General features: G+C 38.3%; 1 protein-coding gene across 4 annotated transcripts; it reads left to right on the top strand.

Annotated features, from left to right (window-relative positions):
- The first annotated feature begins 1,002 nt into the window (after positions 1 to 1,002).
- On the top strand, positions 1,003 to 27,227 carry tulp3 (TUB like protein 3). Of its 4 annotated transcripts, none has more exons than XM_063460134.1 (12): positions 1,003 to 1,076; positions 10,997 to 11,038; positions 14,311 to 14,362; positions 18,218 to 18,380; positions 19,996 to 20,202; positions 23,034 to 23,167; positions 23,265 to 23,456; positions 23,580 to 23,692; positions 24,538 to 24,655; positions 24,753 to 24,851; positions 25,117 to 25,288; positions 25,473 to 27,227. In XM_063460134.1, exons 1-12 carry the CDS (start codon positions 1,057 to 1,059, stop codon positions 25,604 to 25,606), a joined length of 1,446 nt encoding a protein of 481 aa, XP_063316204.1. In that variant the 5' UTR covers positions 1,003 to 1,056; the 3' UTR covers positions 25,607 to 27,227. The 4 variants fall into 4 exon arrangements, with proteins under 4 accessions (XP_063316204.1, XP_063316203.1, XP_063316206.1 ...); XM_063460133.1 differs by lacking the exon at positions 1,003 to 1,076 and adding an exon at positions 6,997 to 7,067; XM_063460136.1 differs by lacking the exons at positions 1,003 to 1,076; positions 10,997 to 11,038; positions 14,311 to 14,362 and adding exons at positions 15,698 to 15,970; positions 18,068 to 18,125.
- The last annotated feature ends 124 nt before the right edge of the window (positions 27,228 to 27,351 follow it).

Genomic DNA, 27,351 nt, shown 5'->3' with positions numbered 1-27,351 from the left:
CAACATGTCTGGATTGTTATTCATATGCAAATGATTTTTGATAGCTGGCATATGGAAGAATGTTTAATCTATATTAACTTTAACTCAAATATCCAAAAATTAAGAGGCACAAAATAAGTACTCAAGTTACCTGTGTGATCTAACCACTGGTCTTCTGAAGGACCATTTAAGATTGTTTTTGATGATTCTGATGTGCAATTTAAAAAGAGGCATAAAATAAATGTTTAAGAGGAAAGAGAAAGCTAAATTCTTGATTATTGAGTAACCTCTCAGGCTTCCTGTGACCCCTATGTCCGGGATTGCTCTGCATTTTTATCCCTTCTTCTAGCATTCCATTTATTGAGACAACATCCCACATTGTGATTGGCTCTTGGTAAGTCGAGACGTCACACTAAAAGTGTTGACCCTAAAAGAGCTGTGCTGATCCCTGGATGCATCCCTTCTGAAACGAAAGATGAGCATCAGCAGGTGAAATAAGTGTTTAACAGTTACAGTGACACAACCCTTCAAAGACTTTCCCGGAAACCACTGAAAAACACTAGTTTCCATTTATGTTGAATGCTAGATGCCAGACCTGTAACTTGCACGTTTGTGAGTAGTTAGATATACCATTAATTCAGACTACCTCACAGCAGTATTAACGTGTTCCACAAAAACATACTTTGACCCACATTTAGTTTGCAGTAAAGTTATATTGCTATAATTGCAGTTGGGTTGGATTGGACAGGTGGAAATTTAGCTGGATGTTTTTCTTCTAAAACTTTACATTTGTGACAATTCATTGCTAATTCATTCGTATACATTACTTGCATTTATATAAACTTATATAGGTTTTTATTTATATAAAATGAAAAATAAAACCCCTCCTACAGTCAAGGCATGCACTCCCCCTTCCTGTAGAATGTCCACCAATCAACCTCCCCCTAAGTAACTGGTAAGCCAATAGCAACCCCTGTCTTTAGTGTGCTCGGTAACTAAGGACTGAGCAACTGAGTTCTTCCCAACCACAAAAGTGCTATGCCTCCTGAGAATCTTCCTTAGCAACCGTGGACAAACATGAGTTACTACAGCATAAGGTGAGAATTAAACCATACGCAGCTTGTACGTTGTGTCCTTACTTTTTCCCTTTGGTGAACTGGGGAATGGGGAGGTAAGCGCTGGGATTAGCGCTTTCTTTGAGGCGAAAAACTTAGCTGTCGCCTACAACTTTTATAAGAGAGAGCTGCATACAGATAGAGACTGGGCTCAGGCAACTAGCGTTAGCTTGTAACGGTAACAGGCTAGCTTTAACATTCCACAGCTGGCGTGTGAGCACAAGGAGCAGTTAACGGTGTAGTCCCCCCCCCCATCTTTTTTATTTTATTTATTTTTTCGTTTCGATGACTGTTACTGGGCGAATGGCGAGAGAACGGTCGTTGTATTTCAGGACTTGTGCTGTGCACAAACCGCACAGCAGAAAGGGGGGGAAATAACCATAAGTAGCAACCGTTTTGTTTTAATGTTACCCTTGCTTGCTTATAAATGTAGCCATACTCCCTCTTTTTCCGATGAATAAAATAGTTCGGAAACCCATCATTTGTCGCATCTCGTTTGTCTTTAGTTAAATGCCCACGTACAGTGTAATAAACACTTATTTATTTATTTATTAAAGCCGCCGACAATCCTTTTGTTATACACAAACACATTTCTTTATTTCAAATAGCATTTGCGTTAGATATTTGCCTCATACACAACGCCATAGATATTTCAAATTTGGATATAGCAAGACTAGATGGATTCCAAATAGTTGTTTTGCTGTATAAAATGCTTTAGATCCTGTACCTAAAGAGAGGTACTCAGCCACTTCAGAGCACTCACTAGGTTTAGGTGAGTGCTCTGGGAAAAAAAACTGTATATCATGTCTGAACATGCCTCTTCGTAGTCTCTGGTTTTATGTAAAAAGCATTCATGTCAGCGTGTGTTTATCCTCACCTCCCAAATGAGTAAATAGATAAATATCTGGATAAGTAAGCCAGTTACTGAATGCAAAACATAGATTTACAAACAGTCACACAAAATTCGCCTGGGTATAATGTACTGCCTGTAACCCCCCTCCCCATACACACACAGAGTGTAAAAACGGCGCTGTGTTAATGGAAGCTGCTTTACACGGTTTTAAGAACTGGAGCAGAGATTCGTCCTTCATGTTTGTTGGGAGATAATTATCACAGTAGCTCACCCACCCTTTCCTGTTATAGAGCCAGTCACATTATTTGATTTAATCAGTTTGTAGATTAGTTCTGTCACCTAAGGCTTAAACTTAGTGATAGATAATTTTTATTAGTTACAGTGACATTGAAACAAGAACTTTTTTTGTCTGTGTTTTGTTTTTAAATTGACTATTTTGCTGCAAACAAGTATTGACAGAGAAATGATCTCTGCATGGTATCAGTTAGTCTTGGTCTGTTGACTTGGAATAACTCCCATCCTGTTCATGTTTTTTTCCCCAGATGTGGAACAAGTACTGTGTTTTTGGAAATCTCAGGGCCTTTCTAACTGTGTCAGCTTAGTAATGTGAACCACTTTGAACACATTCCTGATTAGCACACCACTTGGAATGCACACTTTATCAGTGTTGAAAAGAAATGGATAAAGGGCTTCTCGGAAATGCCACACAATTCAAAAAAATAAATATATATGTATGTATTATTAGTATTATTCTTTGATGCAGTGAATGCTGTGTCCTTCGTATTTCTTCAGTGACTGCTGAGTCACTTGGCAGCTTGGAGTAGTTACAAATCCCAGAGTCTCCATGCAGAGCTGACACATTTGCAGAATGACAGTTTTCATAACAGCATCACCATTGTAATGTTTCAAGTGCTGATAACATGAGTGTAGCGTTATAAGTGCGAGGCTGGTGGAGTTTTGTTATTTGTCGTACTGCACAAACAGTGCCAGGCTAGTGCTTAGCAGGGATTTTCAAAGTTTTGATGACAGATTGCCTGCTTAAGGAGCTAGCACAGAAAATGCACACATCAAACCCTACTGTAGTTACTGTGTGTGTTCAGATAATGGTGCTTTATGTTAGTATTTGTCATTTATGTAGTGAGGTTGCTGTAATATTTCTTAAAACCAGCTTTATTTGTATATTTTAGGAACCAGCGTGAGTATTTGTTTTGGAAACCTAGGGGTTTTAATTTGGATAATGTCCTTAGGAAAATGTTCTATTTGTCTTTTATTGAGTCTGTTTTAACTTTTTCTCCAATCTGCTGGTTTGGGTCTCTTAGCTTGAAGAACAAGAAGAGGTTGGAGCATGTTGTTAAATTGTGTAGTAAAGTGGCAGGTATAAAGCTAGATGATCCTGCCCTCCTGTATAGAGTCAGCACATCAGAATTGAATGGAGAAAAAATTCGGGTGATAGCGCACATCCTGTGTTTTCAGAGTATCAGCTGTTGACTTAAGGGAGGAGGTATTCTTTGCCTAATTGCAGAACAGATAGATTTAAATTCCAATTTGTTCCTACCACTGTTAATTTTTTAAAATTCTATGATGTGATTTGTGTTTTTCTTGGCACATCTTGGCTGGCTACAAAGCAAATTGCCCCTCGGGGATACTAAAGTTGATCTTGATCAGCCACTATCTTTGGTGTTACTGAATTCTCCTTTTGGATTTCTATTCATTGTTGGATTGTCTGGATACCATTTCTGCCTCCTGTAATATCTCTGGAAATACTCTCTTGGTATTTATCTCTGCTGCTACTTCAGGAGTGGTGAATGAATGAAATGTACAGTTTCCTTGTTCATAAAATCTCACCATTTTCTATCCCTGTTGTTCTATCCCAGTGTGCACACAAACCAAAATTTCAGTGCGTAGAGGCAAAACTGCCTCTGTGCCATCTGACATGTCATCAGTTCTTCTTCTTCAGATTCTATATTTGATGGCCTTTTTGCAGCATCTAGACATAACAGGATACTCTATTAGCTTTTACCACTTTTCCATCCATCAACTACTTTCATACAACAAACAAACAAAAAAAACCCTATAAAAAACAAACATTTCTCAGAGGAGGACTTAGATTTCCCAGGGATTCCTTAGTTTAGCATTAACCAACATCTCCCAGCAGATCAGATGACTTACTCAGGATGAGGGCTGTTTACTTCCCAGGTAGCCTTTGCTGTACTTTTTTCTCCTTTTTCTCAATTAGTGGTGGTTCACCTGCACCTGTTTTTAATTGTGGGTTAATTCACACAAGAAATCGATCGGCCTTTTTAATTACTAAAGTTTTTTTTTTTTTTTTTTTAAGGAAAAGTGAGTGCAAATTAGTACAAAGTATTGATGCAGTAATCTAACAGTTAATTCATAACTGTGTGTGAAATATATTGCAATAATAATTTGTGCTTTATGTAAAATCCCACAGGAACACTGGAACTAGCCCCACAGCACACACAGTGGGCCTCCACACATCATTTGAGAATAGCTGGTGAGCCCCTGTGTTCACACTCAGTGGACTGTGGGGTAGAGTGTTACGTATAACCTGAGGTGAAATGAAACACCTTTTCTTAGATGACATGTGAGGACCACAAGTGTTAGCATGGAATCTTCAGCTTAAAGTTAATTATAGCTAACTTTTTTTCTGAATATTTCCTGTTGGAAACTAAAGTTAGTCCTACAAAGACTCTTTTATACCTATTGTGTCAAAATCTTCTTTGTATGATTCAGTAAGATTCAGTAGCTTGTGGAAATGTGGAATCATTGAGAAGGAATGTGTTGGGATGAGGTTTGAACTTTGACTAGGCCATTGCAACACCTTGATTCTTTTCTTTGTCAGTGATTCTGTTGTAGTTTTTGTTGCTGTGCTTAAGATCATTGTTCTGTTGCAATACTCAATTTTAGACAAGCTTTAACTATCAGGCAGATGGCCTCAGATTTCACTCTAAAATATAGAGGAGCTCATGGTTGACTCAGTGACTCCAAGGTGTCCAGGTGGCAACAAAACAAGCCCAAATCATCACTGTCAGTTGGTATGACAGTTGGTATGAGGTGTTTATGTTGTGTTTTGTGTTTGGCCTTCACTAGTCGTGACACTGCGTTATGGCCAGACATCTGTGCTTTGGTCTCGTCTATTCATTGTTCCAGAAGTTTTGTGGTTTGTTCAGATGCCACTTTGCAAACCTTAGCCATGTTGCCATCTTCATTTTAGAGAAAATTTCTTCTGTGTAATCTGTCCAAACAACCCATAGTTGTTTAGTCTTTTTCTAATTATATTGGAACTTGGGATCTTTGCAGTTTCTCTGAGCATATGGTGAAATTGCTGGGATATCCACTCCTGGAAAAATTGCAATATTGTGTTAACACACACCTGAATGCTCCAGACCAGCAAACTGCCAAAACCTCTGCTTTTATAAAGATAGTCAAACTTGCTGATGATTATTTAGCGGCAATGGTAAATGGACGTGTTCTTATATAATACTTTTCTACTGTAACTGAGCACGCAACGTGCTATATACAATTACAATATTACTGCTTCCAGTAATGCTTCCAGGAATGCAAAAATTCCTTTGAAACGTTTCCTTTCCAACCTGCTACCTGCATCATATAATGTGTGCAGTTCTGCACGAACAGTTGGGGTGATATTGAAGTTAGTACGCCATCTTAGTTGAACATTGTTATAAATCAATCAATTAAAAAAATTCTCTACAAGGATAGCGGTTAACCTCTGCAACTGCAAGAACGACTTGTGGTCCAGTTGTGATTTACTGTGGCTGTCCAGTGAATTCCAAATGGCTCAGCTGGCAGGCGTAGTCCACTCTGTTTCTCATGCATTTAGAGACTAAAGTAGCATTTCTGGTTTTTGTAATCTATACACTTTTTTGTTGTTGAATAGTACAGCACTGCAAGCAGTCAACTAAATTAATAGATATATCTGTATTTGTCATTCTTTGTTAATTATGAAGAATTAGTGCTAATGGACATGAGTTAGCTTTTTTTGTTGTTGCCTAAATAAAGTAAAACATAATTGTGAAAGAGTCAAAAGGGGACTGTGTCACTTGGCATCCCAAGGGTAGCTTATTTCCATCATTTGTTTTGACTTCAATAATTACTCCCACGGGTGAATGATTCCCCTGCTTATCATGAGTTAACGTATTTGCGAGTTTACTGCTCTCTCTCTAAGAACAAACATAGACAATATATGCCTCATTTTCTGTCTGATTTTTATTTTGTCTCTCTATTCCAAATAGCCTCAGGAAAAACAAATGTCAGCTTCTGGTCACCTAGCAACCACACAAAGGTCCTCCCACTGTATCTGTTTTTAGATGTTGTAATCTATAGGTTTAATTTTATTCAGATAACTTTCTTAAAACTGCGTATGCTTCTCAGTTCCACAATGAAAAATGTAATCTTAGAGTGATCCAGGAAGGTAGTTTGGGAATTAGTTTTGACAAGATTTGGACTATTTAAGGCTCAACATAGTCTCACTGTTGCATAACTCAGATGCCAGACAGAATTGAAGTCTGGTTTCATACTATACGTGCAGTGGCCCCCCTATGAGTCAGAGAAAATGAGCCACATGCAAGTGCTGACTTTCTCAGTAGTTAGTGGACGGTATTGTGGGAACTTAGTGATAGCAATCTTTAAAGAGTGACTTTATATCTAAAATATAATCAGGCTAAAACAACTTACCCTGGTGCTCTTTTAGACTTTTAGTTCTGTGTCTGCCTGATCTTTTGCAATACTGTGACATTCAAAACTGTCACTTCCATACCTATCCCTAGCTGGATCCTTGCGCATTGCCTCAAGTGTGAAGTCATGGTAACAGCACTAAGCCTCACAACCTCAGAGTACCTCAGCAGTGGTAGCTGTCACTCCCATGGGTGGGACATCTACTCTTTCTCAGTGACACACTAGCAGAGATCTTGGAGTCTGTAGGCTTACAAATGGGTAGAACTGAGCAGTAAGTAAGACACCGAGTGTAAATGAAGATTTTTGTTATAGATAAGAGACATTTGGACTGGCATTCCTGAAGCTGCATCCATGGACACTGTAAAGACCGAGGGATCTCAGCCTGCGTACAGTCGCTGGTCATACAGGTAGTTGCACATAATGGCACGCGTACATGCAGTATGTTTTGATCTCAGTAGTAGAGTTATTTTCAGAATATACATTCTTGTGTGCTCTTTAAGACTTGTGGTTTCTTTAAGCAAGACAGCTGCCTTCTGCATTAAAACAGATGCAGTTAAAGAAACTTTTGCTTTAATTCTCCTAGCAGGATAGTCTTTTTAGAAATAAGGAATTACAGAGTTGCCTGTGTTAGGATTGAGGTCAGCATTACTATGTTTCTTCAAGTTGCTGAATGACTCGATGTTCTTCTCTCTCATGTTTCTGCCACCATGTCGTTACTTATTCAGAGCATCAGGCTGTGACTGTGTGCTGTAACCAGAGTTGGTAAATTGCGTGTGTGTCCAGCCCGTTTTGAGTGTGTGTGTGTCTGCTCTTGGTAGGTTAATTCAAGCAGATTCATGTAAGTAAGGATGTGCTTGGAGTATTCATCCAGTTAAATGTTTCCTCTTAGCATTTTATTTTATAAATACTCATCAGTTTCTAGTCTGTTCTAAGGAGTCTACATAAACCATATTCTCAGTTTTGAGGCTGTGGTGATTGAGACTAGAGATTTAATTTGAATTTACCAATCTTTAATTCCTTTGATTTTGAAATTGATCTGAGAAGGCTGTAATCATAATACATCTGTACATCTGCACTTTGCTTCTTGTTTAGTTATCATTCCAAGATTCTGTAGCTTTGAATTATCATTATTCCATTTCAAATTCATAAGTCATGACTCTGTGATTTTGAGTCCTGAAAACCAATTGAAGGGGATTCCTCCCTGATAGTATTCAGAGATGCTCATAATATATATAGAAAAAGTTTTGCTCTATGACAGCTAATCACTCACTGATGTCCAAAATAGTCACTGGCAAAAATAACTATAGTTAGAAATTTTCAAAAAGCCATTATTATTGTTAGAGCCCAACCAGGGCTAATATTGTTCAATATTAGCTATTTGCAGATCTGTCGGTATCTGCATTTAAAATGTCCGATAAATGAAAATTAAAAACGTAAAGAAGAGAGAGGGAAAAAACACGTTTGAACCATGGTATAAGTGTTGATGTTCCAGAGTTTGTCCACCAGAAGGCACTGTACAACTTCCCTTTTGGCAATAAATGCTTTTGGAATTCCATAAACACAAGAAACAGCTGATCCTGGAAGACTCATTCAGAGCATAAACTAAATAAATAAAATAAATAAACAACCAAACTTACAAATATTAGGGAACTGCTTTGTGTGTCTCAAAAAAAAAGGGCAATATATATTAGAATATTGGATTTTTCGGTCACCAAATATTGGTATTGATATCGGTCTTAAAATGAGTCAACTCTAATTATTAGCACTGATTTTAGTATTTAGTATGATTTAGTATTTAGTATTTAGTTGCTGCATTTCTGCAGGTGCTTTTTCTGTTGCTCAGATATTAATGTTAAATACAATCAGTCAAGTTTTTAGTGAAAAACAAGAAGGACACGGGTAAATTATATTTAACCTTAATATGTTTATTATGCTTTATCGACCAGAGAGTCTAGTTTGACAATCTTGTAAAATGTATGAACAAAAAGTTGTATGAACCTAATATGTTTTGCATGGCCAGAGAAACCGTAGCTCTCGATAACCCAGGACAACCTTGCTGTGAGGTAATAGACACCTGCTTCTATACATGTACCAATTTTAGTTCTTCCTGATTATAAACTGGTGCAAGAGCAACTGGATGGATGGATGGATATTTTGGGGTATGTTTTACTCTCTAGAATTAAGCATTAAACCATTATCAGCCCTCATTTTATGGAGTACCCTCTCTTAAGTTCAAAGCTGAATTGCCTGAATTAAGTCACACTCATCCAACTTTCAAATTAACATTTAAAGTGGCAGAGTGGAAAGCTTTAAATTAAAATGAACAACACACAAAACAGATCATGGTCTGATAATACTCTTGTGGGTTTAATACATTTTTCTGGTCAGCTTTTCATTTTTTTATATCTTGAACCAGCAGCAGAGTTATGGACAGTTATCACAGTTAAATTAATCCTTTTAAATCATTTAAAACATCAACATTGTGCAACTTCTTTGATATTTCCTACAAAGAATTTATCAGAGGCATAAGTACTTAGATTTTGCACAGCTCAGCTGCAATTACGTGCTTTGGTAGGCTCCTCCCTTTGTCAGTCTGTGAATCTTTACAGCAGAGTGCTAAAGTCCTCCAATTACAGTGAGGCTCAAGAACACACTGCAGGTTTTTAATCAATGCTGGTGGAAGTGTGCTGTTGACAGAGCAAGAATCTCCATGGTTACCTTGGACTGACACACAAGGAAGGGACAACAGTGGCGCGTCCTTCTCTTGTCACCAAAGCTGTGACGGACTAATGAAGAGGCGATCGCTTACCGCTGTGATGAGGCACCATTTAACTGTGTTTGTGTGTATGCACATGTCCATATTTACCAAGAACATAAAGGACATGCTGTAAACCTTCAGCAAATTAAAGTGTTTTTTTTATAATACTTTAAAGAAGCTTGTCTTATAGTTTACATTGCACCTGTTCTGCAGCTGTCTTTTTTAATACGTTATCTACTTGTCTGACCTAATATCTGAAGGAGGCCATCGATTTTGGACTTTTTTGGACTGTTTTACAGCCTTTCCTACTTATATAGACCGCCTCTATTGCCATTCATACTACCCCAAATTAAGTAATTGGTATGGAACTAAATGACTTTTTTTTTAATGACAGGAGAGTTTTGGGTAATTTTGAGCCAGCAGAACCTTTTCTGCTGTTTTACAACTGTATTTATTAATTCTGGAAGATTTATTTCTTGTTATTATCTTTATCAGTCGCATTTCGTTATCACATTAAAAGCTGAGACATACCTTTGAAGTTGCACTTCTTTTTCTTCTATTAATTGGGATTAAATGTACAGCTTAATTTCTTTCTACTGACACAAAAGGGAGTATTTTTGGTTTGGCCCACTTAAGATCAAAGCGGCTGTAAAATGACATCCCTGCTTTAAAACATATCTTGTTTTTTTGTTTTTTATTCTTTCCAAACCACAATTGAATCAATAAAACCATCCTTAAAGATGGAGGGTTTTTTTTATATCCCACACATTTTTTAACTCCTTCAACTGAAGGACCAGCGAGTTCATACCATGGTAAGGCATTCAGTTCAATTGAATTTCAATTCAGTTTTATTTATATAGCACCAAGTCACAACAACGGTCACCTCAAAGCGCTTTAAATTGTAAAGTAGAGACCCGAAAACAGGGATGTCAAACTCAATTAACATCAAGTGCCTCCTTCACATTTTCCAAAGTCGTCCGGTGGGCTGGATTGGTCTTTGATGAGCTGATTTGCTCCCCTGTGCCTTATATTTGATACCCCTGCCCTAAAATAATAGGCTTGTATGTCCTTCCATCCAGGTGTCTATCCACAATTCACAAGAATCACTGTTCCTCCAACAATAACGGTCAGAATTTAATCGAAGTTGCACACAGTGATGGGTTTTCATCCAAACTTTGCTCAAGGTCAAAGTCACATTTGTCATTATATAAGCACTTTTCCTTTTCCCTGTTTTCATAGCATAACTTTTAAATACATTTCTTACAGTTTCTAAAAATTCTTTCATTCATTTCAGTGTGAGCGAGATTTTGTCCTGGATTTGACTGTTTGCGAGTGTCCTTGGCTTCTCAGTGAATTTCTATTCTCAAACAGCCAACCAGTGACAAGGAAACATTTTACTTTCTTTCTGTTCTTCACACATTATATGAACCTGTGAATCGTGATGAATCGTGAGCCAAATGAGCTACTACGTCATTGACATTATGGTTTTCCTATTTGGTGTTGTCTCTAAACTTGTTTCATTCTTTTGTTTATTTTCCATATGTCCCATGCGTCTGGCGGTATGATTTTTTCTCAAAGACCTTCCAGTTCTGCCAGCTTCTCGTCTAACACAACAGCCAGGTATGCACCTACACACTCCAAAAAATTAAACTCCAGTTGCAGTACCTGAAAATGACAGATAGACTGAATGTTGAACTTAAAACTGTTATATTTCAGACAGTCATCAATTAAAGAATGATCTTCTTGTGTGAGGGGCCTAGGTTTGATTCCGGTGTGGACCCTTTCCTGTGTGTCATTCCCTTTTGCTCTCTCCCTACTTTCATCTGTACGCTTACCTGTCCCTGTCCAATATAGACTAAGGAAATGCCCCCAAAATATTAAAAAAATATGGAAGTCTTTCACTTGGTTTGCATTTCTTAAAGTGAATCATAAATGTGATTTAAAGGGTATATTTGTTATGTTTGTTTTTTTGCCATATTTGTTACTTAGGGGCTAGACTATTAAAACTCTTTATATGCAGGCTTACTTGTTGTTCCTAGAGAATTTAAAAGTAGAATGGGAGGCAGAGCCTTAAGTTTTCAGGCCCCTCTTCTATGGAACCAGCTCTCAGTTTGGATTTGGGAGACAGGCACTAATAGTAAAATACAGTAGCCACTGTGATCACAGGTGTATCTACTCTGTGACAGGCCCCAAGATACCCGTCGCTTTGTACTAGAGCAAACTCAGCTTCTCAACATTCTCTCCCTCCCTGTCTCCCATAGACATACACAGAGACTGTAAGTGCAAAAATAATAACATATAACAGTAATCAGTCATATCATTAGTATCACCCTGGTCAACAACGCAGTCAGAAGTTGAACGATGGACACGTTTATCTAAGCTTATGCTATAAACTCACACTTCCACTAAGCTACCATAAGCCCCAAACAGATTTAGACATAAAGACAGCTGTAATGTCTATAAGCATGGAGCAAACAAGAGTCCACAGGTCCTCACTGATGGACTGGATGGGGTCATCTTGCCAGACAAACACATTCATTCATAGAATTCCTATTTCCGATGGGTCAGCTTCTAGATACACAAAAACGCAAACTGAATTCTGATTTAAGCTGCTAAGATTAGGCTTAAAACTTTCCTTTTTGCTAAAGCATATAGTTAGGGCTGGATCAGGTGACCCTGAATCCTCCCTTAGTTATGCTGCAATAGGTGTAGGCTGCTGGGGGATTCCCATGATGCATTGAGTGTTTCTTCTTCAGTCATCTTTCTCACTCAATGTGTTAATAGACCTCTCTGCACTTGTTGGATTATTGTTATTATCTCTATATCTCTTCCACAGCATGTCTTTTATCCTGTCTTCCTTCTCTCACCCCAACCGGTTGTGGCAGATGGCGCCCCTCCCTGAGCCTGGTTCTGCCGGAGGTTTCTTCCTGTTAAAAGGGAGTTTTTCCTTCCCACTGTCGCCAAAGTGCTTGCTCATAGGGGGTCATATGATTATTTTCTCTGTATGTATTATAGTAGGGTCTACCTTACCATATAAAGCACCTTGAGGCGACTGTTGTTGTGATTTGGCCCTGTATAAATTAAATTGAATTGAATTTATTTTATATAATTCAAAAAACTCTGCGAAAGCCTTTAGCTGTTCTTAAAACACCACAGCGAGAGAACTAACAGGCACTAGAAGGGGAGATAAGCTACCCATTCCTGACTCTAGTTCTGCTGGAGATCTGTCCCTTTTAAAAATTTTTTTTTTTCTTTCCACTGATATGCCAGCTCATAGGGGTTCATCTGATTGTTAGGTTGTAGGTTCAGTCTTTACCTTAATGGATAAAGTGCCTTGAGGTGTCTATTGTAAAACTGAATTAACTCTCTTTACTACTTATGATTTCTCTCTTGGCTACAAAAAATGTTTTAATCTCTTGCTCCCTTTATCAGAGCAGTCATGTTCTAATGTGTTCAAGCAGTGCTTTAGGCTCTTAAGCACACACTATTCTGCCAAATTACTTTAGGGGTATTACACTGTACCAATGGGGAAAAAATGTGTTTTAAGGAACTATTAGGAAAACTGAGCTGCTGTAGAGAGTGTCTTTAGCAATTAACCAGATAGTGCCTTGTAGCATGGAAACAACATTATTAATGGAAAAGTTCAGTGAACGGTAAACATTTTAATTAGAGCTGTTTATGCCATACTTTGATCACTGGGTATGGTTACATTAGTTGGAGAATTTGTAAATCAGAGGCTCTTTGGTAAAAGCCTCTTTAGGAGGACTAATTAACAACGTGTCCCAGGTCCCACTGTTAGTTCATTTGAAGAAATGACTTGGGAAATTAAAAACTAAAATCATCTCCCATTCTCCAGCCCTCCTCTCTATCACCACAACCTGTGCTCAGTTGCCATAATAACCTGCTGTGGAGCCCTTTGATTCATTCGTGATAATATGGCACACTCGGGCAAGATGACTAATTTTGACACTATGTAGCAAGGTACTATTCTTGCTGGCTGTTTGGGAACATATGATCTGTTAATTGTAAGCTGAATTAAAGTCTGTTATGCTTTTGTGCTTTTTAAAAAAAATCTAAATGGATTTCATGCACTATGATGTCAGCCAACATTGGGCTTGAGAATCATAAGCATTATGTGTCCTCACTTATAATCAATTCATAAATGTGTAAAGGATGTGAGAGTGACTAGAAGAGGTGGAACAGAGAGTCAGGATAAGCTTTTTGGATATCTGATGAGCTTACGTGGCTCATTTCTGCCAAGCAGAGCATGAGATATTTAAAGATTTACTCGACAGGAAGCATTCAAGTTCATGAGGATGGGAGTCACACATTACATCACATTATTGGCTTTGGGTGTGTGTTTGATGGAGAGATAGATGTGCTGTCGTAGGTCTCTGACTCCGACTTGAGAAAGCCAACTCCTGCTGCTCTCTCTTCACTGTAGCTTAGCAACATTTGCCTGGTCCCTTCAGATAGGTGTCCAAAGTAAATGCCCACAGGCCCCACACTGTAAGGGCTTCTCTCAGCTAGAGCATTGTGTTGTTTCTTTTTCTTCTTCCCTCTCTGTTTCTTAAAAAAAAAAAAAAACCCTAAACAAGACACAGGCGTAATTAGAGAGTGAGTCATGTCATGTTTCAACAGTAAGCAGAAGATCAGTGTTTTCCCCTTTGTCCCTCTCCCTTGGAGTTAGTTTGCAACGCTACTCTTTTCAAGATGGGTGCTTAAGATTTTAGATGTGCTGTCTTTCACTAAAATTACTAAAGTAAAGTATCTGTAATTGATTAGAGAAAGCTATCAGTCCAACTGCAGTAATGCCCTCTACTGGCTAGATAAGAAAATGCAATTTTTGTTGAAAAAATGTGTCTTTATATTGCTTCTCCTTTTCTCTGCAGTGGTGTTGAAAATGACAGCAGCAGTCTTATGCAACAGAAGCTGGAAAAACAGGTGGGAAACAAAACATTTTCTACAACTGAACAGCACAGGTTTTCAAATATCCTACTTTTGATGTTCTATTTCTCAAAATTTGTGGCATTTCTGCTCTTTTGTCATTGCACTTTCAAAGAGCATCTGTTGAAGCTCATGTGCTCAAATGAGTCTAAGGCAGAAGTTCAACTCACACATAGATTTTAGTTTGAGGGTTAACCTCTGGTGCTTTTCTAAACATCTGGTAAGATTTTGCAGGGTAATTAAGGGGCCTGGCTTGTGTTCTGTTCTGGTCACCACGGGCTCCTTATGGTTGGCAAGAATGGTTAAAGCAACATACATTTTATTAAATAATGTTGTTGGATTGAAAACCTCCTCTGTTTTTTGGCTTTACTGTTATAATGCTGGGTCATGAAACTGTGACACCTCTATCCTTTCCTAATGAACCACTAAACCAGAGATTCATGGATGTTCAAATTTATGTCTAAATTGCTTTGAAATGCATAGTTTTCACGTTTAAAAAAAAAGCACAGTTCGAATGAGAGATTTTAATAGACATCTATAACACAACTAGATATTGATTCGAACATGCAAATTGTTTTTCTAAATGTAGTATTCAATTGACATTTTAATTGTGTATGCAATGACTATAATGAGAGACCGACAAGCATTTACTCCCAATGCACAGACTTATATTAGCAGACAGTTAGTCAAATTATGTGTGTGGTGATGGTGGTGGGTGAGTGGAGGGGGGAGTGTTCATTATGGGTTACATGGTAAGACAGTTAAAACTTAATGTTCCTGCATGCAGAGTGATCTTCTGAAACCTTGCTGTAGAGCTGTGGTGTAGCGCTTTAAGCTGGAAGCCTTACTCCAGTATCTCACATTAGGCAGAAGGAAAACAGGGGAGAAGGGTAGGGGGCTCAGATTGGTGACTTCAAAGAGAGAGGCAGATTTATTGTGAGGCGCCTGGCTGTGTGTGTGTGTTTGTGTGTGTGTGTGTGTTTCAGGGTCTCATTGTGGCTGTCTTGTGCTGCACGCTTTCAGCTGAGTTCAAACACACACTCTCTCTCTTGAGTCTTCTGCTCTTACATAACTCACAAGGACAAACAAACATACACAGAAGAGATCAGATGCAAGCTTTGAAAAATTAAATCATAATTACATTTTATATATGTTTATATGATGAAAGTGAAGCGCACTAAAGGAGCTGTACACCTCACAGCCCCCCCCCCCCCCCCCCCTTTTCTCTCTCGCTCTCTCTTCCCTTTCTTTCTGTCCTCTCTCTCTCACCCTATCTCTCTCCTGCTCGAGCGCTAATGATTCCTGATTCAGTTAGCAACGGTGACTGCCTGTACATACAGACACACATACACACACCCGCGTACAGACACACACAAGCTTGGTATTCGGCTTGTGTTAGAGGAGCACATAGTGCAGTGGAACAGGTTGACAGTTTACTGATTCTTAAACTGAGCTCCAGAAGAGGAATAAAGAACATGGAGACAGAGTCATGCCCACCAGGAGTGCTTCTTTTAGGGGGAGAACACATCTTCATCTGACTTAAAGAGAAGTGGAATCTTCTTTTTTCTTTAGAAAACTTGTTAACTTTTAATATCAATGGAACGGGTTTGTAACTTCTTATTTTTCTTTTTCTGATGTATTTTCTACTTTATTTGTCTTTTGGATCAGGACTTGTTTGTGAGACGCAGGTGTGAGGCTGTTGCTTACGTAGACTCAAAGTTTTTTAATCAGTACTGCCAGTGAGAAAAAAAAAAAAATCTAGTTATCTCTCCCTAACAGTACTTCAACTTCTCTTTTCAGTAGAGGGTTTGCATGGCCTCTTTTCATCATGTAAATATAAATGTACATTATATCTAAATCAGTGTCTTTTAACCCACGTTCTTTGCTCGGCTCTTTCCGGTGTTTTGGGTCACATAGGAAGGATTGTGAAAACCTGAATGAAGTCACATCCTGTGTTGAAAATGCCAAGTACTCACGCTATACAAAAGAATTGAATATTACAATGGGTTGGCTTAAAATAGCTCAATGGAAGACAAAACAAACTGCTCAGACTAATGTTAGGCTGGGAGTACATGTGCAGCAACTTTTGAAGTTAAAGCTGTGGGTTGCCTCAAATCAGTAGTCAGTATCTTATTGAAGAGGAATTATTGTGCAATGTGAAATCTGGTAGCATTCCCACTTTCATTCATTACACTAGACCTAATTATGTTCATTATGATAATGTTGCGTTATGTTTTATTCATTTGTCTCCTTTTATTTATAGCAATAAAGGGAGAACACAGATCTGCTCTTTCTTTGAAATGATAACGACTGGGTCCAGCTCCTGGATTTTTCATATGCTAAAGAATAAAAAAACAAATGCTTGCAGTACCAATTCTTTCTTAAAGTTTGCATTTTGGATGTTTTTCATGTTCACTGTAGGATAAGAAGATTCGATTCTCTCTTTTTTTTAAAAAAAATTACATCAATTCACTTTGTCTAATATAACTTGCAACGACGGCTAGTGAAACTGATTTCCTCGAGTGTTGGAATGACTGAAGTCTAAAAAGCTTTTTGGTCTGCCAAATATGAGACAAGGCTTCTCGGTCTCTCCCAGCTGACTGAACACTAAACAGGAATTGTTGTTGTGCATTTGGTGCGCTAATTAATGTGCTTGCATAATCCATCGCCTGCTCTGGCCACAGTGGGTTTTAGGGCAAGTGGATACAACATGAACATAGTCAGTTTTCTATCCTTACTGAAACTACAGTACAAATGATTGTGGACTAATCTCACTACCTAGAGGTTACACGTGTTCTGAGTAATCAGTCGACAAAAACCTCATCTCAGTGATGATGTTTGAAGCAGCTAATGACTTTATCAGACCCTTGTTATGTTATTACGTTGGGCATTCTACAGTTCACCAAACTACAGAACATTACTGTAAGCTTTCACAGCCCCCATTATTTTATTATTTTTGTTTTGGTTGTTGTGTTTTATTATGGGCTTATTTTTTATTTACTCTGCTTTTTGGCGTCAGTATTAAGTCAGGTCACAGTGGGTTTTAGGGCGAGTGAATACAACATGAACGTAGTCAGTTTTCTACCCTTACTGAAACTGAGTTGTGTACTGCATTACATATAGTTTTTGTAGTACATACAGCTTTCTATACCTTGAAATGGTTTGCACAATTGCTTTATCTGTTAATGCATGTCAAATGTCCTCCTATTCTGATTAGTAGCTCAGCAAAATGTGTTCTGCTGCCTTACAGGTCTGGACTGTGTGTAGCTATCTTTCTTTTGAAGACTGCGTAGTGTATTATGGTGTGACCTTGACCTTGTATGGCTTTATCTCTCCACTGGAATATTTTCTTCAAAGATAAAGTAAAAATAACTAAAATACTTTAATGAGTTATTGGATGGACTTCTGTGCATTTTGGTAGAGGTAACCACGGTTCCCAGATAAGCCTTTAGAAAATCAAAGCTTTTGTTTGTCCAATACTTGTTTATGGCACAAAATCACACATGTAGAAATCCAATTTTTCCTAACCTTGCTGTAGTATTAGAATAGCATTATGCAATGCAACTACCAGTGCTCCTTTCTTTTATTTTCTTTTTCTGTTATTGTCCTGGTCATTTGCAGCACCTACTGAGAGACACAGGTTGTAACTCATCATCCATACTAATGTAATTACCCATAGCTTGTTGTGTTGATGTTTTCCAGCTTGGCTTAATCTTCCCAACCTCCATCATTTAATACATGCCAGCTAATTATGTATGAAGTGAGTTTTCCAGTTGCGTGACCTGAAAGTCATGTATATTTGTACCTAGAATTAGGTTACACACCATTTCTGTTCCCCTGTTTGGTCCACAGAGGGCACTGCTGGAGCAGAAGCAGCGGCAAAAACGTCAGCAACATTTGATGGTCCAGCCCAACACAGAGGTTCGCCCCCGGCGTTCCAGGGCACGGCGTGGTGAAGAGCAAGCCCCGCTAGTCGAATCTCAACTCAATGTCACCAATGATGTCATAATAGATGGTGAGAAAAAACATGTGCAGCATTTTTTACGTCTTTCATAAAGGCATGTTAATCAAATCCCCATAGTCTAGGCATTGTCACACACTGTTTCCTCTTTACATAAAAGTAACTTCAGTTGGAAGTATAAAATTTTCAGCATTGGGCTGTTTTTAATTTAGGCTAGGCACATCATAGAGCAGCACGGTTAAACTACCAAAACACACTTAAAGGTCACTTGTGGCCTCAGGCAGCAATAATACTCTGCTATTTGATGTCCTGCTGCATGAAGCTGCCGAGGTTACACTGATACATATTTTAAAAGGAAATTGTTTTATGAAATCATGGGTTTTCCCCCCTATTTTCTTAGTTCATATTAATATTAGGTGCAGTATTAAGGGAGAGTACTAAAAGTGGCTACCATCAATCCCATGGATCAGTTTTTTGCATCAAGGCAAAAGGGCTTATTTTTAAGCTGGTATGGGCCTCATTGACAGATATGTATTTTTTTTTTAATATATATTTTTTTCCTATTTTACACCCATCTTATTTGTGCTCAAGCACTGTCATTTTTTTTATATATTACAAGGTGTTTCTTAAGTTTTAACCTCCTCAGCCTTGTTTAGCCACTGACAGGCTCAGATTATCCATCATTCTTGTCTGTGAGTAGTCTTTACACCTGTCATGAGCACAACTAGCCAGATGTTCAGCATCTCCCTGTCTCCCAAAGGTATGCTGTAAAAGCTTCACAAACTACAGCGTGACACTGTGATGAAACAACACTGCAATAATTGACCTTCCCTCAAGATTGAGGCTTTTCCTTGATTAAAACTTTGTTACATGTTAGACAGGTGTCTGTCTTTGTAGCTTTTATTTAAACAATGCTTTCAGGTACTCCAAGAGATGTTTTGTTTTCATATGGAAGGTGACATTATTAAAATCAATATTGTCACAATAAATTCTATTTCATTTTCCAGGATTTTCTAGTGTTCTAGGCAATCTAGTATTGATTTTCTGCCTTGTTTCTTGCACACAGATATTTCCCTGGATTCTCTAAATCTGATTATGAGAGGAGATATTTGGGGTCTTTACAATTTTATATTATATTTTAAAGAACATGGTGTACCTCTTCCCATTTTTACTTCTGACAAGCTGCTTCTCTAAGAAGCTCTTTTTGTACCATGTCATGTTAATGACATGTTGACCTCCACATGTTATTTATAGTGCCACTTACTTTTCCAGCCTTTTGTTGCTTCTGTCCCGACTTCAAACTAATTGCAGATATATGAATAGAAGAGGTCTTGCTATGCATTTAAATGTTTTCTTTGTTAAATGGCATATTTTAGACCATTTTTATGGTTTTTCTACTGTTGGATGTATATTGTGACAGTGTCACATTATAGCTCTAATATCCACTCACAGGATTAAGTTGTTTGCAATAAGGCCCAGTATGAGAAAAAGAAGGATTAGTCTAAAGTGCAAATCACGCAAACCTACACTGGAATCCAAGAATAAAAATATGGATTTGGAAATGTGTATAATAGATTCACTTAGTAGATTCATTAGATATGCTTTGTTGGACCCAGGTAAGGGAAAATTAACAGCTCATGCCTGTCTGCTACTGTCTCCTGTGTTGTAGGTATTGATGGCCCAGCAGCCTTCCTGAGCTCAGAACCTCCTGATATAGGAATGAAAATTCAAATCCTGTCAGTGAGCCAGTCCCAGTCTCAGTCCCAGCCTGAGTCTCAGTCCCAATCCCCTGCTGCTGAAGAGCCTGAGAGAGACGGAGACACTGAGACGCTGCTGGAGCCCAAGACAGATATCCACGAACTGCTCCAGAAGCAAGGTGATTTGTACTGGAGCCTGGGTTTAAATCATTTTTCTAAACCCTGCAGTAAAGTCAAATGGAACAACTATTGTTTGCCTGCTTACTTATTTACTTTGATAGTGTGTGTGTTGAGTCCCTGGTGATTTTTTTATTAGAAGAGAGTAGCATCACATATTTGCTTCTGGTTACTCTCAGGGTTTTTCTTACGTTTCTCAGCTTTACAGTTTTTACCTATAAAGAAAAAAATATGTATTTATGACTTAGCAGGTAAGAAGTTGCTGTTAAACAAAGTCAGACTTTTTGACATCTACCAAATTGATAGCACTCTGCTGCTGCATATGGAGTGAGTGGTATGATTGATGGTAATGCAGTGAGAACTGGTTCACTAAATAATAGGTAAGGACATTGTTCACACTGCAGTGCTTGTTTGTGGCATCATTAGAACTACTACCACCCACACCCACCAACCAGCTGACGAGCATATGTACAATTTCAGGAAAATGTATAAAAATCAAGCTCACAGTGACTTTTGCACTTTTCAGATTCATCTGCAGCAAAAACAAATTTCTCATTATATGAAGGTTAGCATGCGTTTAAACAGTAACAACATCATGCAGTTCTGCAGGTGTCATAATGTAGCTCGTGTGTTACCACTTTGTGCCCACAAACTTAAGACATGACTGTTTTTTTAAGATTTCATTTGAATCCTGCTGAGAAACTCAGAAGCTGGGTTACTTTTCATACCTTTTTTAAAGGAAGAAAGTGTCATTGTGCTTCTCAATAATGTAAGACCTCATTGTTAATGTTAGCTCAGTTAAGCAGACGAGCCTGTCCCAAAGAGCTCCAGCAGGTATTTTTGGCTGCCTGTCTTCCATATTACCACGGTGCCTTGGGAAATGGAAGAAATAGACATTTTGAGGTACATTCATATTTAATCAGCTCCTTGATGTCATCCAACATCTTCACTTTTGGCTCGCTGTAGAATTTAATATCCTTCTTGGCCATGTGATAATAATTATCTGGAAATGCTGTATGTCTTTTTTGGATTTGCTCAGTCGAATGTTAGTCCTCTTTGACATTTCCAGATGGTTGATTTCATAAGCCAGTGGCTGACACAACTTTGTGTGGGTTTTTTAATTGGAGCCCTGGAGTCATTGTTAGAGGGCAGCTAACATTTGCATTCAGTATTCCATGATGCTTCCTGCTTTTTCACAGGATTAGCAGCATATTTGGGGCGCATCACTTGTAAATACTGCACAATAGGGGTTGTGTTTTGCTGTTTTTACTGTCACATTATCCATCTGGTTTAGTACTGCATAGCTTAATGCTTTCTCTCACGCTGGAACTTGCCCAGGATATGTTAGTCTAACTGATCAGTGTCAGGAGGAGGCAGAAATATCTGAGGACAGAATGCTTTTTGTATGCAAAAGAAGAAAGGCTGTGTGAAAAAAAAACAACCATGTATATAAAAGCAGGAATATTCTTAACGTGAAATTGGATTTGTTTAATAAGGTTCTGCATTCCTTTTAATGGGCAGCAGGGAGGAACTCGTCTGGTCACTCCCTGGAGTCTGATTGGGAAAACTCGCCTTGACTTCCTCCATCTGTTGCATTAGTAAACACTTCACTGATGGGTTTATGGTCTGAATCGCCAAGTCTCACTGAATATAACACGATGTTCATTTTGTGAATGAAGGAACAGCTAAGATGCAAAAAAAAATGAGGATAAAGCAGGGTACGATTTTAAGCAAGCCTACTTGTGTTCGACAGATCTCTACCTATGAGCAGCGTTCCTTGGTTTGTCAGTCAGAACCACACTTATTCACCCACATTTTCCTGCAGCAGTATATCCTCACAGTAGTCAGTTTGATTGCTGTGATTTAAAATCTAAAGTTCTTCATTTACTTCAAACTGTAGATTGGATTGCAGTATTTAGGACTCCAGCTGTATAGTGTAACAATTTAGAGCAATCTTGGTATCATTATTGCCATTTCTGGTCAAGCATTTCTTTTACAAGTCAAATTTTAATTAGATTTTAATAAAAAATAATACTTCAATGTAGTGAAAACACACAGCTTTCATATGAGTTTACACTTTGATAACACATTACAGTGGGCTGTAGCTGCAGCCAAGAGCTGCATCCTGGCTGATAAATCCAATTATCAGTGAGGAGACAGATAGACAGTCCCGACTGTCTGCACTGTGCAAGCCCCAGTTTATGTCTGCATGACTGCATGGAGCTGTCTCTGCACAAGTAGCTGCACATCAGCTTCATTTATTGTCATAAATATGAGCCTTCCAGTAACTGACATGGGAAAGTGGTCTTTAGGCCAGAGAAGTGGCCTTTTGGTTGAATAAATAAGAATCAATGCTAAATACTCACATTCTTTTTGATATTCACTTTCACAAGGCTTCATCCTTTCATTTCATTTGTCATGGTTTCAACAGCTGAAATCAGTCTCCCTCATGTAAAAGAAATCCCCCTCCCCCTGAATATTTCAGATAAATATGAAAGGATGTGCTTTCAGCTGTATAATGCTCTATTTTTTGCTTCAGCTATTTCCTAAGTATTGCATCACTTCTTGGGAATTTTTTCTCATATATCAAAGACCGCAGATGAACCAAAAAACTGGTAAAATCTTCTGTGGAGCGTTTTGAACCAAAACTGAAGGAACCCCTGGAACGAAATAATGACTGAGGTTCTTTTGTTGTGGAGGATGTACGCAGAGCATCTGGGTTTCATTTTCCTCTTTTGTTTTTGTGTGAATGGGTTTCTCAGCTGGAGAATTAGTAAAGACCTTCGTGTGTAATTAAAGCTCCCTCACACCACACTCCCACGTCTCTCACCAGGTCTCTGCGAAAGCATGAACTTTGATGAAGCCAGTGAGCACGAGGAAGACTTGGAGGAAGAACGGACCCGTTCTCGGTCCTCTCACACAGACAGCAACAGGCCTGCCTCAGCTACTAGTGGCAAGGACATTCCTGTAAAGCCTACGCACACTAGTTCATATACTCACTATTATCTAAAATGCTTTTTTTTTTTTTTTTTAAAAAGTAGCTGACTATATTAATTTGTCCCAGGATCTGGTTACCCCAGGATCACCCACAGCGGAAAACTTACTAGCCGATGTGGCGAATCTGGAGGAGTTTGTGTTACGCCCAGCACCACGTGGCGTCACAGTCAAATGCCGAATCACCCGTGACAAGAAGGGTATGGACCGCGGCCTCTACCCCACTTACTACATGCACATGGAGAAAGAGGATTGCAAGAAGGTGCGATACATGCGTGGGCCATTAAAGTTGTGAATAAGAATCATCATTTTTGTTGTAATATGTAACATTTATAAACAAAAGCCTTCATTAGATACATGTGTCTGCTTTATTGTGTCGTTCCAGGTGTTTCTGCTGGCAGGAAGAAAGAGGAAGAAGAGTAAGACATCCAACTACCTTATTTCAGTGGATGCTACCGACCTGTCACGAGAGGGAGAGAGCTTTATAGGTAAACTCAGGTAAATTCACCCTCCCTGTGTCCACAGAGACCTGCATTAATAAGGTATTATTTGCTGATTGCACACCTTTAATTATATTTATTTTTTTAATGTCAACTGATACCATGTGAACAAAATACCTTTAATTAATAGCATTACCTGCATTCTATATCCGGCAGCTCTTATAAGTGATTTATTTTTCTATTTGATTGGTAATATTGATTCCAGTCAAAATAGGCAGTGAAAACATTTCATCTGTCCATCCATTTGTAGCTCAACTGGTCACCAGTGTGTGCCTGGCAAAAATAAAGTGAAGTGTAGCAGACCATTGGCTGATTTCAGAAATTCAATCACAAACCGTGAACTACTGAACAGGAAGCTTCTCTTCTCTTCCGTGCCTGGCTTCCTCCAACTCTCACTCACATTCACACTTTCTTCTTCCAGCAACACCTCACCTCCGGTGAGATTTCAGAGCGAGACTTCTTCTTGATGTGAGATACACATCTCTGTAGGGATCCTTTTCATAATGTTGACAGTTGGGCTTGACAGTCTGAGCTCATCAGTGGCAAAGACAACGACATTCACTTTGGTCCGGACAGTTGACCTGTGGGATTACATTGTAGCCTCTCACTTTTGCCTCTTTTTTTCAATATAACATTCAATTTGATTCCAAAGATTTTCTGCTTGCTAACAGTTAGAATAAACTGCAGCATCCAATAGTTGCTGTTTGTTTGTTTTTCTAAATATCAAGCAGAGTGTGTTGCTTTCTGCCAATCCACATGACTCAAATGTGAAACAAAATGCTGCCAGCATCTGAAAAATATGAAAAGGTGTAAACATTTCATGACCGGTTTGTTTTCTATCAGATCCAACCTCATGGGCACTAAATTCACAGTGTACGACAACGGGACCAATCCGTGTAAAAACCCCGGGGCTCTGCTGGAAGAAAGCAACACACGACAGGAACTGGCTGCCATCTGCTATGTGAGTGAATGACAAAAGGCTAGCAGTGTGTTTAGTGTGTTGCCTGTTCATTAAATATACTTAGTAAAATTGTCACACTCTCTGTGTTTTTTGGCAGGAAACCAATGTGCTGGGATTCAAAGGACCACGCAAAATGACTGTAATCATCCCTGGCATGAACATGAACTTTGAGAGGCTCCCTGTAAGGCCCCAAAATGTGAGTCTGTCAGTAACAGAATTATGCAAAGCTTAACAACTCAAAGAATCTGCCCTTAAATGTGCAACGTGTTGTCCGAATGTTTCATGTATAAAATGACTAAAAGATTCATTTGAATCCAAAGCTGTTTAGCTTTAGCAGTCTGACATTTCACAAACGCTGTTAGAATGCAAAAGTCCAAAAGTCCTGGTGTGTGAGTTTAATGTGCAGTTTGATTCATTCCTAATAAGATTAAAGACTGAAATCGGATGTGTTTGTATGATAGGAGCAGGAGAGTCTCCTGAGCAGGTGGCAAAACCATTCGCTTGAAAATCTGATCGAGCTGCACAACAAGGCACCCGTATGGAACGATGACACCCAGTCTTATGTGCTAAATTTCCATGGCCGTGTGACTCAGGCATCAGTCAAAAACTTCCAAATAGTTCATGATAATGACCGTGAGTATCTTTAATCTCTGAGAACAGCATCTGTTAACTGTAGCATTGCTTTCTTCAGTTATGTTTAAGTAGTTTAAATAATTTGGCTGCTAAGAGGATGTTGCAGAATGTCTTGAAATATTTAAAACATACACCATAAAAACATTGATCGACCTTTTTTATTTTTACCCCCCTCTATCTCTAGCCGACTACATTGTTATGCAGTTTGGTAGAGTTGCTGAAGACGTCTTCACTCTGGACTACAACTATCCCATGTGCGCTCTTCAGGCGTTTGCCATTGGCCTGTCGAGCTTCGACAGCAAGCTGGCCTGTGAATAGGTGCTGGTGCTCTGCCGGTAAATTCCAGGAACTCAGTTTTTGCATGTCCCCCCCACCCACATGTCGTTTGTATCAGGGTTGGTTAAACGTCTGCTAACCTGTGTACAATTTATGTGTATATGTACACGTGTGTAGAGACTAAAAGGGAAATGCAAATGAATAATCTGTGCTGGAGACAGGTGCTCTTATTAGACACCAAGTGCAAAAAGAACTGATCTGATATTTATGAACCTGTTTGAAGATATGTGAAATGTTTATTCTTCACATATTTTTTGTTGCCTTTTATATTTTCATTCCACTATGTTTTTTAGCTTAAAAAATAGCTGTCATCTACAATTCATACTGTAAACCATTTTGAACTATGTAACATGATGGCCTTTCCTCTGGCACCACCTGCAGGCCCAACTTTAGATGTTGTCAGCTAATAAGGCAAACAGAAACACACAGTTGCTGTACTTTATTTCAACCCCCATTTATAAGGAACTGGCATCACAGCCTCAACACTAGTTTAACTTTTTTTAATCCTTGTTTACATCTTAAATCATATAACGTATGTTTTAATCTGCCTTTTATCAATAGCTAATTCTGATATTGTTTTTTCATTGTTGTTATCACTCTAACATCCTTGTGTGAAAGGTGGGGGTTTTGTGAATATTTTTTTTTTAATCTTGTGACTGTAATTTTGTTTTTGCGAGTTGGATTATCATTAAAAACATGAATGCAGAATTGCACATTTTAAGAAAAATGAAATACAGACTTTATACAGTATGAAATAAAAGATAACACCATGTTATTTGAGCCGTTCTTACAGTCCTAAATTATTCAGTGACATTTCACGATATGGAATTTTACAATGCTGTTTGGAAGTTAAACATACACTACACACAGCTTTTTCTGTGCTACACAGATCTTAATCTATTTTTCCGGGGGGGGGGGCAATGAGTGTTCAGGACATGTGGCATTTTAAGGAACTAAGATGGCATTAAAGCCAAATTTTTACTGCTCATGTTTTGTTTTTCACAATTTTCTTCGACTTTTCTTCGACTCTTATTTTTCTCCTTTTAAACAAATTTGATAAGGGGGGTTATTATTTTCATTAGCAGGGATTTAATGTGGCGTTTTGGTTCATCATTAACTGTCCCGAACGTGTTATCTGTTCAATGCAGTTTGTTCTTAGATGGACTGAACTGGGAACATTTTTTATGGCCAGCAGCGTCAGATACTTTTAAAACAGTTTAAACTGGATCCTTCAAAGAGCCATGATTTTTCATGCATAAGCTAAATTATTAGAATTTTCCTGCTGTTTCCTGTTCAAGGAAGTGTGCAATTAAGTTCTGAAGAAAAATATTCTGTATATACTTTTACTAAAGAAATCTTTGATGAAACACATTCCAGTCTGACCTTTGGAACAAACAGTCAGCTCATTTGGCTGTATGAAAATATACCAGCAGTTGATCAAACATGTTTTTGTTTTATTATACTGAGGTGAATGTATTTAGTGTTTAATTTCATAAACATAACAGAAATGAATTTCATTGAACAGATTTGAGAGAAAAAAAGGAAAAAAGTGTTTATTGTAAAATCTTCAAATAACAAAAATAAAGGCATTTTGAAAAATTAAGTGATACAGAATATGTTGTCATTTTAACACTGTCTTCACTATTGTCAAGAACTTCATTGCAAACAAACTGAATATGGCATATTTTATCAAACTAAACGGAGCATTTGATAACAATATATACTGG

Source organism: Pelmatolapia mariae, linkage group LG17, assembly GCF_036321145.2.
Source record: "Pelmatolapia mariae isolate MD_Pm_ZW linkage group LG17, Pm_UMD_F_2, whole genome shotgun sequence".
Lineage (NCBI taxonomy): Eukaryota > Metazoa > Chordata > Actinopteri > Cichliformes > Cichlidae > Pelmatolapia > Pelmatolapia mariae.
This window is presented reverse-complemented; position numbering and strand designations above follow the sequence as displayed.

Coding starts and splice junctions, on each gene's coding strand:
- tulp3 (XM_063460133.1), top strand. CDS start 7,012: ATGGACACTGTAAAGACCGAGGGATCTCAGCCTGCGTACAGTCGCTGG. Junction 7,068..10,996: donor TACAGTCGCTGGTCATACAG/GTAGTTGCACAT, acceptor TTTTTCTCAAAG/ACCTTCCAGTTCTGCCAGCT. Junction 20,203..23,033: donor CGAACTGCTCCAGAAGCAAG/GTGATTTGTACT, acceptor GTCTCTCACCAG/GTCTCTGCGAAAGCATGAAC.